Below are 14,344 nucleotides of genomic sequence, written 5' to 3'. Positions count from 1 at the left end.
TGCCTGTTTTTGTACTTTATTGTTTATTTTATGTACAGTCTTTGTATCTTACCCATTCTCATATTTGTTTTATTGTGTTCCGTTCTTCTGTGTACTTATGTTTGTTGATGGGTGTTTTGTTCTGTCTGTGTAGTAAATACCTGGAGCTGGGTTCTTTATGAGTTATGGGGTGATTGGATTGGTTCCTATAAATTGTGAACTCATGTTTGTTGTTTCTCTTACGTATTGTGAGATCTAAGAAATTGAGTTTTTTATCTGTGTCTGTTTCAGTGGTGACTATTTCTGGGTGCAGGGCGTTAATGTCTTCATGAAGTTCCTTTATACGAGATTGTGGTTCATATATTAGGCAAATTATATCGACCACACATCTGTGCCAATATTTTATTTTGTATTGCTTTGGTTTTACTATTTTGTCAAGGATTTGATTTTCTATCTTGTAGCTGGAGAGTTCTTTCTATAATGTTGATAATTTCTTATATTGGAGTTTGTGTGTACATGGAAATTATGTAAACTGAAATTATTGTTGCCATTCCTGGTGTGTTACTTGAGATTTCTGGCTTCGTTTTTGGTATGTTTGTATATTCTCTATTGCAGTGTGTGTGTGCCTTTCTTGGCTAAGAAGTATGTCGGTGCTTTGGTGAAGTCAATCAGTGGGCGTAAGGGGGTACCTGGTTTTGAATCTTGGGCAATGATTTTAGAGTGGGGGGGCTTGGGATTTTTCTGTGTCATTTATTTAATTTGTGTGTCCGTGAAAATTGTTTCTATGTTTTTCAGGGTTTTCTGTAAGTTTCTTTGGTATCAGTATGTTTGGTCACTTGTTAATACTGTGATGTTGTTGCTTTGAATGAATTCTAATGTTTTATCAGTGTATTCCTTTCCTTTTTTGAGTGCAATCAAATTGCCATTGTCAGATTTTGTGGTTATGGCATTTTGTTGTCTTAATTTCTTCTGTAGCTTTCTGTAGGTTTTTTTTTCTTCAGATGTCATTGTGTTTTCTTTTATGAGGGTTTTGTTCTTTCTGATTATGTATTTTATTTGCCTGTTAAGTTTGCATTGAAATCAGGTGTGTTCAGTCTTTCTTGTTGCTTTATGATGTATTCAGTTTCTTCTATAATATTTGCCCTTTTCAAGCAGGCTGTTTTCTCATTCACATAAATTTTAGGTATGTCTTCAGGTATGTATACAGCTTCTTTTTCCTTGAGCATTGGTGATGGGCAATATTCAGACAGTCAGTTCCAGCAATCTTCGGTAGGTCTTTGTCCCATTGGTCTAGCACTCTTTATTGTCATCTGTCTCTATCTCTTGGACTCCATTCCAGTACCGCCTTTATCCAGCTGTCATAATTTCTACCGGCAACATTGCTGGCCCATTGCCATTTCATAGTGGCTGATCTCTCTAGGATGTTTTTGACATCAGTAATTGATCTGATGTCTTGTGTCGTTTTTGTCTTTTCTTGTAACACCCAACATGCTTCTGGTGCTGTCGTAAGTTTCTGTCTTGTGTATTCAGAAAGGTCCAGGTCTCACAGATGTAAGTCATCCTGATGGGAACACATTGACAAAAAACTATTTTTTTCAGGTTTAGTGCCATGTCTGACCTGAAGATAGTTGAATGTCTTCCAAATGATTACCAGCATAGCATGGTGCATTGATAGATTTCCAATCTTATGCCTCCTGTCATATTTACAAGCTGGCTTTTTGATGGATGTGTTCTCTGTCAGTGTCCAGTAGTGTATTTTTTAATTGTGAGTTTCCTAGCAGGCTCCATTTAGTAAACATTATGTTGATCTTGGAAAGGTTTTTGTTCAGTCCCACTGCCTGACATTCTGAGGTGAGATGCAATACCAACATCTATAGCTCATCAGAATCATTTTTTCTGTAGCAGAGTGACATCTGCAATTCTCATTTTGTTAAGTCTCTTTCTGTTGATTTGAATGTCTCTTTCTCTCTAGTTTGGTTTTGATATTTCCACTTCCAGGATGGGGGAGATGGAATTATCTTTTGTCACTCCTTTGTAAACTGTGAACTCTTAAATTAGTTTCCGGACACTAACAAAATTTGCAGAAGTTTTGGATGTATGATATAGGATTTTAATAGATGCCACCTCTACCTTTTGCTCAACTATGGCTTGCATGTCAGCAGGATGGTTGACTGAATCAAAAGCCATGTCATAAACTACAGAAGCTGTACATGGTCTAGTGGGCTGATGCTGCTGTGGAATCCATCCTGCTCTATGGGTTGAGCTGTGTCAGGCATGGAACTGATATGATTTAACAATATTCTTGTAAAATTTTGTACAAAATCCTGAATAGGCTTATGAGATGATAGTCTTTTATGTCATGAATGCTTCCTTTCTTATGGAGCAGTGCTTTGTTCCTTTCAGAACTGTAACTAAAATTAATGCCTCAGTGTTGCAAGAGCAAGAAATAACAACACAAAGATGAAATGAAAGAGTATAATTTTTGTCACATGTCACAAAGTTGACAACTACAAAGATAGTATGAGTGCTGCTGCTGCTGCTGATGATGATGAATTCTTTCAGAATTTGTATTTTCCTTCCTAAGGGTTTGTTAGAAAGGTTGCAAAGGAGGGGCAGGTCACTCATGATCTGGGGTAAGAGTAACCTGCTCCTCCTCTCCAACCTATAGTAGTTAATCGCTGCTTCCTTCCTGAGGAAAAAACATGAAAGTTCTACAAGGTAGGATTAATTTTAACTACTTTTAAAAATTGCTAGTGACATTATTTGGAGTTTTGCACCCTGGTGGTTAAGTATTGATATGATTTTAATTTGAGACATTTGCTTTTGTTTGGGAAGAGAGAGAAAACAGTGACAATGCCTTTGCTATGCTATTTCTCCTTGAGAAAGTGAGGTCAACATGGCATAAACTTATACTTATTGTGGAAACGAAGAAAAACTAAATGTGGATGGTCAACAAAAAAAACTAGAGTAAAGCTTGAAGGGAAGTCACTATTCTTGGACCATAATGATGGATGTAAGGGTCTCATTAATAATGTTTTGATATAATATTGAAATCTGGAGTTGACAGTGCACTCGGACTTTTGTTGAAATTCATTAACAAATCCACAAATATTATAAAAATGTGTGTGTGTGTGTGTGTGTGTGTGTGTGTGTGTGTGTGTGTGTGTGTGTAATGTATGTATGTATGTATGTATGTATGTTCCACAGATTCTCATAAACCACTGGACTGATTTGAACCGAATTTATCATTTACTGTCTGGAAAGAATCGCTGTGGGTGTAAGAACTTCCCATCTGTCAAAAGGCTGGGGGTGGGGCCGAAAAAGCAGTGTGGCCCATGATGCATGAATACCCATACTTTATTTGTCCAGTATTTGAGAATGAGAGCAGATGATGATTTGCAACAAACCTTACACACAATTTCTAACCTTCATATAATGTTGTCTCATTTACAATGCCCATAAAATACTGAAAAGAAAAAAGGTTATTACTTACTACATTTGTGCTGTTCATGCATTAAAAGTGCTGCAAGAAGAATGATATTTTATTTTATTACTTCTTCACTACTAACTATATTAGTGGCACATTACGCAGACAATATTTGCATATACCTCTGAATGTACCAGCAAAAGTAAATCATTGTAGACACATGGTTCAGGAGATATGACATCATAAACACTGAGATGCATGAAAAACTGCCACACCATGCATTATGTTTAAATTTGTTACTTCTTTGCTACAAACTCTATTCATAACACATTTTGCAGACAGTAGCCACATACACCGCAGGATGTACTTACAAAATTATATCATTGTACGATACATGGTTCAGGAGATATGACATCATAAACATTGAGCTGCATGAAAATGGAACAGCAGGATGAAATTTTCTAAAGATACAGGTGAAATATATGTATAAATATGGGTGAAATATGTTAAATATACATGAAACACATATGACATATGCTTATGTGGGCAAAGCCACAGGTAGAAACCTGCTCCTAAACTCGTGGATTGATTTCAACCAAATTTGGTAATATATTACTTGCCATTTAGGGGAAAAAACACTGTGGGGGTGAGACCCAGTAACCTAAAATGGGAAGCCAGATTAGAACGAATGTTAGACATAAGTGTCAGAAGTAAAAAATTGTAAGTCCATAATTTTTTTGGAGGTCCAAGGTCACGAAAAGAACACAAATTTGCAGATCTTATTATGTCAGTCCAACTTTAGATGCAAATCAGTGTAACTAAATTTAAACTCAGGGCCACAGTAATGTGAGACAATTTTAATTTCTCCCCAGTTTACTGAGACAATTGTTCACTTATTAAAGTAAAGTAAAGTAGTCATCAATCTGAAGATTATTTTGAACAATGCTTTACTAGGCAGGTCCTATTGGAGCTGGTTTGGGACTGCCTTCCTCAGATCTTTAAACTTACTCACCCAGCCAGTTATAGGAGGATGTACAGTTTTAACGTGGATTCCAGACTACAGTGCAACTCTGCATTTTCTCATGTCAACCATTGATGAAAGAAGTGATAAATGACAAATAAAAATCCTAAGCTATACCAGGAACTAAACGGAGACCTTTGGATTTGTAGTCTGGCACTTTACTGCTGAGTCACCAAGCTAAACCAAGTACAACTCTAAACATTGTTACTGTAAAATAATAATGAAGTCATTACCAGAAAAATATTGAACTAGTCACTGTACTTGGCATAGTTTCAATGCACATCTTTTGGAATCTTGAAGAGTATTGCTGTAGACGTTAAGATCAGTAACTACAAAACAAATTGTTACCAAAGGGAAGACACACACATCAGCTAGAGAAAAAGGTGGCTAAGTCAAAAAAATTCCTCCGTGGAAACAGGATACTGCAGTCCCCCAGTTTAAGTTATGCTATGAATGAGAAAATGAAAAATTTGCTAATAACTGTAGAACTGAAAAGCAACTAAAATGTCAAAATGGATCAAGGCATCCACAATAATTTTTTTTGTTATAATCTAACTAGTGTTGAGTGCGCACTAAGGATGCTTTTGCACACTAAGGAAGCTTTCAGAATGGACTCAGTTCTTGTATACGTGATTAATGAAAGGTAATTTTGTTAAACTAGTAAAATCTGTGCTAAATAATGTTTATTATTAGTTTGTGAAGTTAGTTGAATTTAAATTGTTTAACTTACCGATATCATGATATTTTCTTGTAAATGTTGTTGTTGCATTTCAGTCATTTCTCAAATCATAAATGCTATTTTTCTACTCCAACTGATACTCGTTAATTCATTATTCACTATACATAGTACATATGATCATTTATCCAAGGATTACATGTGTCATTCAGGATATACTGTTGGGGGAGAGCCGGCCGCAGTGGCTGAGCTGTTCTAGACACTTCTGTCTGGAGCAGCGTGACCACTACAGTCGCAGGTTCGAATTCTGCCTCAGGCATGGATGTGTGTGATGTCCTTTGGTTAGTTAGGTTTTAGTAGTTTTAAGTTTTAGGGGACTGATGACCTCAGATGTTAAGTCCCATAGTGCTCAGAGACATTTTTTGTTGGGAGGGAAAGTGGCTGAGGTATGTCTGTGCTCTGACAAGTTTGATGACTGAGCTAGACCACTATGTATTGCTTATCTGCCATTCAGCATTTCGTGTATATAATGAAGCTACCGTTCCTTATACTATTGGTCTTGAAAATAATGAGTAACAGTTAAGTATTCCTCAATTAGTAACATCAAATGAAAATAACATTTTCTTAAGCTATTCAGTAAATCACTTCAGCCCTAGAGTGAAAGAACTGTAAGGCACATTTGTAAAACAATTGCTGGATTTTCTAGATAAATAATTTTTTTTTTTTTATTATTTAAGGATACACAATGTGTTCTATCAGTTGTTTGTTAATAAGATTTGTCTATTTATTCTTCACTTGCAGTTTTAGGTTCCTATGTCTTGGCATGACCATACAAGTTAAGATAAATACTGTATTGAAAACATGTGAGTACCTTCAGTTAGATGGAAAATAAAGTCAAGTGGAACACGTGCCCAAAGTTCACCTTTTTTGTGAAGACTGTTGACAGATCATGTAATTTTTTGTTGTTAATTGCTGTATTTAGGTTAGCATGTATGAGCTACTGATCTGAGATTTGTCCATTTGTTGTACAGTGAATTCATGTACCAGACAACCAGTAAAAAACAAAAACAAATGCAGAATAAGGAATTTTTGGGAACAGATCAGAAGCTAACAGTGGATGTTGTTCTTAAACAACCACCTGACTGGAAATCATTAGTGTTGACTGAGATTTTCTTTAATGTTCCAGGTAATTAATTCATTCATTTTGTTCCTCTGTTCTTGTGTATAATGTATCATAATGAACCAGTTTTCAGACTTTATAATACAGTTTATCTTTACATGTGGCTAAATGCTACCAATTCACAAATTTCTAAGTATAATAATGAAAAATTCTTTAGTTTAACAATGCCTCTGAGTATTTACTAGTTCATAGTATGTGTGCTACAAGTTTTTAAATAATATTTTGTCTAACTAAGACAACCAATTATTGAGGAAAATGAAAATTACTTTTAAAGTTAATTTTGCCACCAGTCAGGAATTTTAAATCATTTGGCAGGTGATCAAAATTTTTTGTTTGCGCTATAGTTAATCCTTTTTTTGAGCCTAGTTAATATTGATCTAAGTTTTTTATTATTGTGGAGATATAATAAGCAGAGCAGTCATGATGTCACAAACTTGAAGCCAATGTCTGCCCTGTTAGTATGGCCAAACATTAGTTCCTAGTGGAAGTGTTCTGATAAAAAGTGACAGCTTGCATCATTTACAGGTGTAAAGTCATTCTGATATTGTCTAAAGTGTAAAGGAATCACATTTGATGTGTAAGTGGACTCATTCAATCAATATTTTCTTTTATATATATGAATTTTAGTTGAGCTGGGATTACTCTCACTGTAACAGTTTTATTTCTTTAATTTGGCTTTAGATTTCCAACTCAAAGAGCACTCCAGTTGAATGCTGTGAGAAGGAAACATTGCAAACCATCCAGACGTAGCAAAATATGTTCTCAGAATTTTTTGGAAAAGGACATAGATGGAACAAAATTGCGTACTAAGGAAAATAGTGGATTACGACACAGCCTTTTCTCATCACATATTTCACTTCTTGGTTATTCGAAACATGTAACAAAAGGAAGCTACGTTAATGAGATCAAAGGAGTCTTATTACAGGATCAAATATGCTTTCCTGATACTGTATTATTCATGAAAGCACTGTAATATTTACTATTTGACACGACTGTTGTGTGGACACAACAGAAAATAAGTACAAGAAGGAATTGCAAAGAGTAGTCTGCTAATGTTTATGGGCTACTAACATGGCGACTCTGGCTTCAAAGCAATGTTCAGCGTAAGTCTGTAGTGCCACCTCCCCTTATTATATCTCCATATTTATTATGGACATTATTACTCTTCAGAACTGCAGTGAAGTCTGTACAGCAATTTTCATTATACATGCAGTTGGCAACTGTATTTAAAATGTGTAACACATTAAAGTGATGCCTTCCAGTTTTCATGGATGAGCATTGCAAATTATTCTTGCTGTATGCTTTTTTGCATATGACACACTTTCATGTAATTGAAACAGTGGTGGTGGCTGCTGGGTATTCTATAGTCTGAATGGGCTTATAAATGAGTTCCATGATGAGACACTATGGTTAGAGGCAGTTTCACCAGTTTTAGTCCAGGAAAAGGGCTTATCCTATATGCCCCTGTTGCTGGTCTGATATGCAAATGATAGCTACATGAGTCTTTCATGAGATACAAGACCCAGGAACCAGACAGATTCTTTGAAAATTAGTATTGTGTCATCATCATCATCATTTAAGACTGATTATGCCTTTCAGCGTTCAGTCTGGAGCATAGCCCCCCTTATACAGTTCCTCCATGATCCCCTATTCAGTGCTAACATTGGTGCCTCTTCTGATGTTAAACCTATTACTTCAAAATCATTCTTAACCGAATCCAGGTACCTTCTCCTCGGTCTGCCCCGACTCCTCCTACCCTCTACTGCTTAATCCATGAGTCTCTTGGGTAACCTTGCTTCTCCCATGCGTGTAACATGACCCCACCATCTAAGCCTGTTCGCCCTGACTGCTACATCTATAGAGTTCATTCCCAGTTTTTCTTTGATTTCCTCATTGTGGACACCCTCCTGCCATTGTTCCCATCTACTAGTACCTGCAATCATCCTAGCTACTTTCATATCCGTAACCTCAACCTTGTTGATAAGGTAACCTGAATCCACCCAGCTTTCGCTCCCATACAACAAAGTTGGTCGAAAGATTGAACGGTGCACAGATAACTTAGTCTTGGTACTGACTTCCTTCTTGCAGAAGAGAGGAGACCGTAGCTAAGCGCTCACTGCATTAGCTTTGCTACACCTCGCTTCCAGTTCTTTCACTATGTTGCCATCCTGTGAGAATATGCATCCTAAGTACTTGAAACCGTCCACCTGTTCTAACTTTGTTCCTCCTATTTGGCACTCAATCCGTTTATATTTCTTTCTCACTGACATTACTTTCGTTTTGGAGATGCTAATCTTCATACCATAGTCCTTACATTTCTGATCTAGCTCTGAAATATTACTTTGCAAACTTTCAATCGAATCTGCCATCACAACTAAGTCATCCGTATATGCAAGACTGCTTATTTTGTGTTCACATATCTTAATCTCACCCAGCCAGTCTACTGTTTTCAACATATGATCCATAAATAATATGAACAAGAGGGGAGACAGGTTGCAGCCTTGTCTTACCCCTGAAACTACTCTGAACCATGAACTCAATTTACCGTCAACTCTAACTGCTGCCTGACTATCCATGTAAAGACCTTTAATTGCTTGCAAAAGTTTGCCTCCTATTCCATAATCTTGTAGAACAGACAATAACTTCCTCCTAGGAACCCGGTCATATGCCTTTTCTAGATCTATAAAGCATAGATACAATTCCCTGTCCCACTCATAACACTTCTCCATTATTTGCCGTAAGCTAAAGATCTGGTCCTGACAACCTCTAAGAGGCCTAAACCCACACTGATTTTCATCCAATTGGTCCTCAACTAATACTCGCACTTTCCTTTCAACAATACCTGAGAAGATTTTACCCACAACACTGATTAAAGAGATACCTCTGTAGTTGTTACAATCTTTTCTGTTTCCATGTTTAAAGATTGGTGTGATTACTGCTTTTGTCCAGTCTGATGGAACCTGTCCCGACTCCCAGGCCATTTCAATTATCCTGTGTAGCCATTTAAGACCTGACATTCCACTGTATTTGATGAGTTCCGACTTAATTTCATCCACCCCAGCCGCTTTATTGCACTGCAATCTATTGACCATTTTTTCCACTTCCTCAAATGTGATCCTATTTCCATCATCATTCCTATCCCATTCTACCTTGAAATCTGAAACATTACTGATCGCATTTTCACCTACATTGAGCAACTCTTCAAAATATTCCCTCCATCTGCCCAAGGCATCCACAGGATTCACCAGCAGTTTTCCTGACCCGTCCAAAATACTTGTCATTTCCTTCTTACCTCCCTTTCGAAGACTGCTAATTACACTCCAGAATGGTTTTCCAGCAGCTTGACCCATAGTCTCCAACCTGTTTCCAAAGTCTTCCCACGATTTCTTCTTGGATGCTGCAATTATCTGTTTGGCTTTGTTTCTTTCTTCAACATAACTTTGTCTGTCTACCTGGGTTCTGGTACGTAGCCATTTTTGATACGCCTTCTTTTTCCTTTTACAGGTTGCCTTGACTGTATCATTCCACCAAGCTGTTTGCTTCATCCTACTTTTACACACTACTGTTCCAAGACATTCTTTAGCCACTTCTAGTACTGTGTCCCTGTACCTTGTCCATTCCTTTTCCAATGACTGTAATTGACTACATTCAACTAACTGGTACCTTTCTGAGATCGCTGTTATGTACTTGTGCCTGATTTCCTTATCCTGAAGTTTCTCCACTCTTATCCTCCTACATATGGACCTGACCTCCTGCACTTTCGGCCTCACAATCCCAATTTCACTGCAGATTAAATAATGATCAGTGTCATCAAAGAATCCCCTGAATACACGTGTGTCCCTCACAGCCTTCCTGAATTCCTGATCTGTTATTATATAGTCAATGACAGATGTGGTTCCCCTGCCTTCCCAAGTATACCGGTGAATGTTCTTATGTATTGTGTCATTAAAACATATTTCTGATTAACTAAAATTATGATCAAAATGTAACACTCAACCTTTTTAATTGTTTAAAAAGTGAAACCTTCCTTTTGTCTTGCTCCTGCACTCTCTGAAACCAGTGGAGGAGGAGTTAATAATTAAGTTGTCTACAAACAGAGAACACATCACAAACTGTTCACCAGTCAGTTCTAATGTTCATTGCAATGACAGAGAGGGTAACCTGTAAAATGCCTCCTCAACAAGCAGCAGTCTCGTGTCTGCATTAACTGGGAGTGTATCTCCTATACAGTAGTGGATGATCTTTCAACAAGGAAGGATTTCATTCAAATTTACATGTTTCCACTGAAGCTGGGTCTTATTTCAATCTGTCCTACAGTGATGGCTGAAAATGGGGTACACTATAATAGTGACTACAATTTAGTAGCCTGCATTATTAAACAGCACAGTGGGCAAACACAAAATGTTAATAAAGGTATAGTATTAGGAACAGAAAGCTGGTTGGAACTGGAAGTGAATAGCAATGAAATCGTAAATATATATTGTAAGGATAGGTTGGCTCAAAAATGGCAATCAATTGCTTTTGTAGACCTCCTGCATCAAGAGCTGTAGTGGTAGAGTGCTTCAGAGTGAACTTGCACAGTTTTATGAATAAGTTGCCTGATCATGCTATTGTAATAGTGGAAGACGGCAACTTACCAGGTATAAAATTGGAGAGTCATGCCATTGAACTTGTATGGATAGGGATTCATTTGACATTTTCTGAATCTCTTGTCCAAAAATTACTTTGAACAGGTAGTTAGAGAACCAACTCATGAAGATAATATCTTAGACCTCCTAGTAACAAACAGGCCTGAATTTTTCAAACCAGTTAACATAGAGGAGGGTATCAGTTATCATCAGGCTGTGATAACAGCTTTGACTAGGGGTGTTATGTGGACTGTTAAGAAAAGTAGGAATATATTTTTGCTTAGCAAGAGTGCCAAGGTAAAAGTTGCTGAGCATCTCAGTTACCAACATCAAATATTCAGTGCCAAGGATGAAAATGTAGAGCAGAAATGGAAAAAAAAATTAAAAAAATCATTCGGTATGCTGCAGACAAGTACGTTCTGAACTATGTCTTACAGAATGGGAAAGACCCTTAATGATTGAATAGCCATGCTAGAAAACTATTACATAAATAAAGAGAGCTTCATTACAGATTTAAGATAAGTCCAAAACTAGCTGACAAACAAAGGCTGAAGAAGCAAAAATGAAAATAAGTAGACCAGAGAGAGAAGTATTCAATGACTATGAAAGCAAAATTTTGCCAACTGAACTGACTAAAATCCTAAAAGATTTCAATTTTACATAAAATCAGTAAGCAGTTCAAAATCATCAGTTTCTCAGTTATCATAATGGGACTGAAAAAGAAAATGGCAGACAGAAAGCTGAAATACTGAATTTGGTTTTCCAAAACTGTTTTATCATGGACAATGGTAATGTGGCCCTCTTTTCAATCACTGAACAAACTTTGAAATGTCAGATACTGATCACGGAATTGAAAAGTATTACAGTTGCTTTACAACGGAAAGGCATCCGGACCAGATGAGATATCTATAAGATTCTACAGAGATTATGTGAAAGAACTTGCTCCCTTCTAGCAGCAATTTATCATAGGTCGCTGGAGTAATGAAGAATATGTTGGTCATTCCGATTTTCAAGAAGGCTCATAGGACAGATGCACATAATTGCAGATCTGTATTGCTGACATCAGTCAGTTGTAGAATTATGGAACTTGTCGTATCCTTATATATTATGATGTTTGTGGAGAATGAAAATCTCTTCTATTAAAATCAACATGGATTCTGCAAGCAGAGATCCTGTGAAACTCAGTTCTCTCTGTTCTTCCATATATCCAGAGTGCTGTATACATCAGTGTTTAGGTTGATGCTGTGTTCCTTGGCTTCAGGAAGACATTCGACACTGTCTCGCACCCTTTTTTTTTTGTGAAAAAATTCACGCTTATTGAGTATCAGACCAGATTTTTTACTGGACTCGAGACTTCCTTGCAGATAGAACTCAACACATTTCTTGTGATGGAAAATTATCAACAGATATAAAGGTAATTTCAGGAGTTCTCCAAGGGAGGATGCTTACTGTTTATAGTATAATGATGTAGCAGACAATGTCAGAAACTACATAATGCTGTTTTCAGATGATGTGGTTGTCTATAACAAGATAGTAATGCAGGTGATTGTAATGGTTTGCAGGAGTACCTGCAGAGTATTGATGAATGTTACTGGGACTCGCAGTTGACCCTGAACATAAATAAATGTAACATATTGCACAAACAAATGCAGATGCCAGATGCAGATGGCACCACTATTCATACTCCCTCACCTTCTTCATTCTCACTCCTCTCTTCTCCCCTCTCCCTCCCACCTGCACTTCTTACAGAGTCCCTCATTTTTATTCAATCTATATAACTCTATCAGTCAACAAATCCTCATTCACATTATTCCCTCAGTGGTTTCCCTCTCCCTATCTTGCCACTCCTTGCTAATATCCGCTTCTTAATCCACCTATGCAAGCTGTCTGGTGGTGTATTTCTATCCCATCCTTTGCTATTCCTCCCTCTTGTGAGGGATGCAACAACCGTGACCTCATACTGTTGTAGCCTTGTCAATTCCTTCTCTTCACTGTTTTCTTATTTATCTCACATATTTCACCAGACCTAATTCATCACACCATTCAAGCAAGATCATTGGAAAAATGCAGTTGTGTGCGTATGTCCACATTTATCTGTACCTATGTGCACTGAAAAAAGAATACTAGTTTGTAAGCTGAACTGTTACATTCAAGTAGTAGTTTATCCACTTATGTACAGCTCAACATTTCCACTATACCATGTGTGGAAATAGTGTAGTTTATTTAGTTTTTGTCTGAATGGCAGTTGGGCGAGAGCTGACGGTAGATACATGATTGGTTTGGTTACGCAGTCTTTCCTGTATATATTATTTGATTCGTTCATCCATCATGTAGATTTCATCACAAGGAAGAAACTTCAGAGATACAGAATACTCTGCTAACTGCTATTCATACTTATATCAGCTAAATTAAATCAAGTAAATTATAATTATAGGTGAATATGAAGTGGAGGGAAAGGAATGAAGGAGGAAGCCCCTGGTAGAATTTTGCACAGAGCATAATTTAATCATCACTAACAACTGGTTAAGAGAAGAGATTTTCACTCTGCAGCGGAATGTGCACTGATATGAAATGTCCTGGCAGATTAAAACTGTGTGCCGGACTGAGACTCGAACTCGGGACCTTTGCCTTTTGCGGGCAAGTGCTCTACCATCTGAGCTACCTAAACATGACTCACACCTCATCCTCAGAGTGGGAGACGAGGTACTGGTGGAAGGAAAGCTGTGAGGATGGGGTGTGAGTCGTGCTTGGGTAGCTCAGATGGTAGAGCACTTGCCCACGAAAGGCTAAGGTCCCGAGTTCGAGTCTCTGTCTGGCACACAGTTTTAATCTGCCAGGAAGTTTCAAATGGTTAAGAATCTTAAAAGAAGGTTGTATACATGGGAGAGACGTGTAGAAACTGGAAGTTTTCAGATTGATTATATGGTGGTTAATAGAGATTTTGCAAACAGATTTTCAGTTGTAAGACATTTCCAGAGGCAGATGTTGACTCTGACCACAATTTATTGGGCATGAACTGCAAATTAAAACTGAAGAAATTGGAAAAAGATAGGAAATTAAGAAGATGGGACCTAGATTAATTGAATGAACCAGAGGTTGTTGAGTGTTTCAGAGCATTTGGCGATGGCTGACTAGAACAAGAAAAGGAATACAGTAGATGGCGAAAGAGTAACTTTAAGAGATGAAGTAGTGAAGGTAGCAGAGGATCAAATAGGTAAAAAGAGAAAGCCTAGTAGAAATCCTTTGATAACACAACAGATATTGAATTTCATTGATGAAATGAGAAAGTATGAAAATGCAGTTTATGAAGCAGATGAAAGGGGATACAAATGTTTAAAAAATGAGATTAACAGGAAGTGCAAAATGGCTAAACAGGAATGGCTAGAGGACAAATCTAAGGGTTTATGAGCATATTGTAATAGTGGAAAGATAG

At 37.2% G+C, this 14,344-nt stretch overlaps 1 protein-coding gene across 1 annotated transcript in view; it reads left to right on the top strand.

The window, feature by feature from the left end:
• Positions 1-14,344, top strand: part of LOC126483618 (spatacsin) — a 410,710-nt gene that overhangs the window by 121,133 nt on the left and 275,233 nt on the right. Inside the window, exon 11 of the mRNA XM_050106663.1 lies at positions 6,135-6,289. Within this exon, the coding sequence (XP_049962620.1) occupies positions 6,135-6,289 (155 nt within the window). The remainder of the gene's footprint in view (positions 1-6,134; positions 6,290-14,344) is intronic.

Source organism: Schistocerca serialis, chromosome 6, assembly GCF_023864345.2.
Source record: "Schistocerca serialis cubense isolate TAMUIC-IGC-003099 chromosome 6, iqSchSeri2.2, whole genome shotgun sequence".
NCBI lineage: Eukaryota > Metazoa > Arthropoda > Insecta > Orthoptera > Acrididae > Schistocerca > Schistocerca serialis.
The sequence above is the reverse complement of the archived record's forward strand: the minus strand, read 5'-3'. Positions and strand labels throughout refer to the sequence as shown.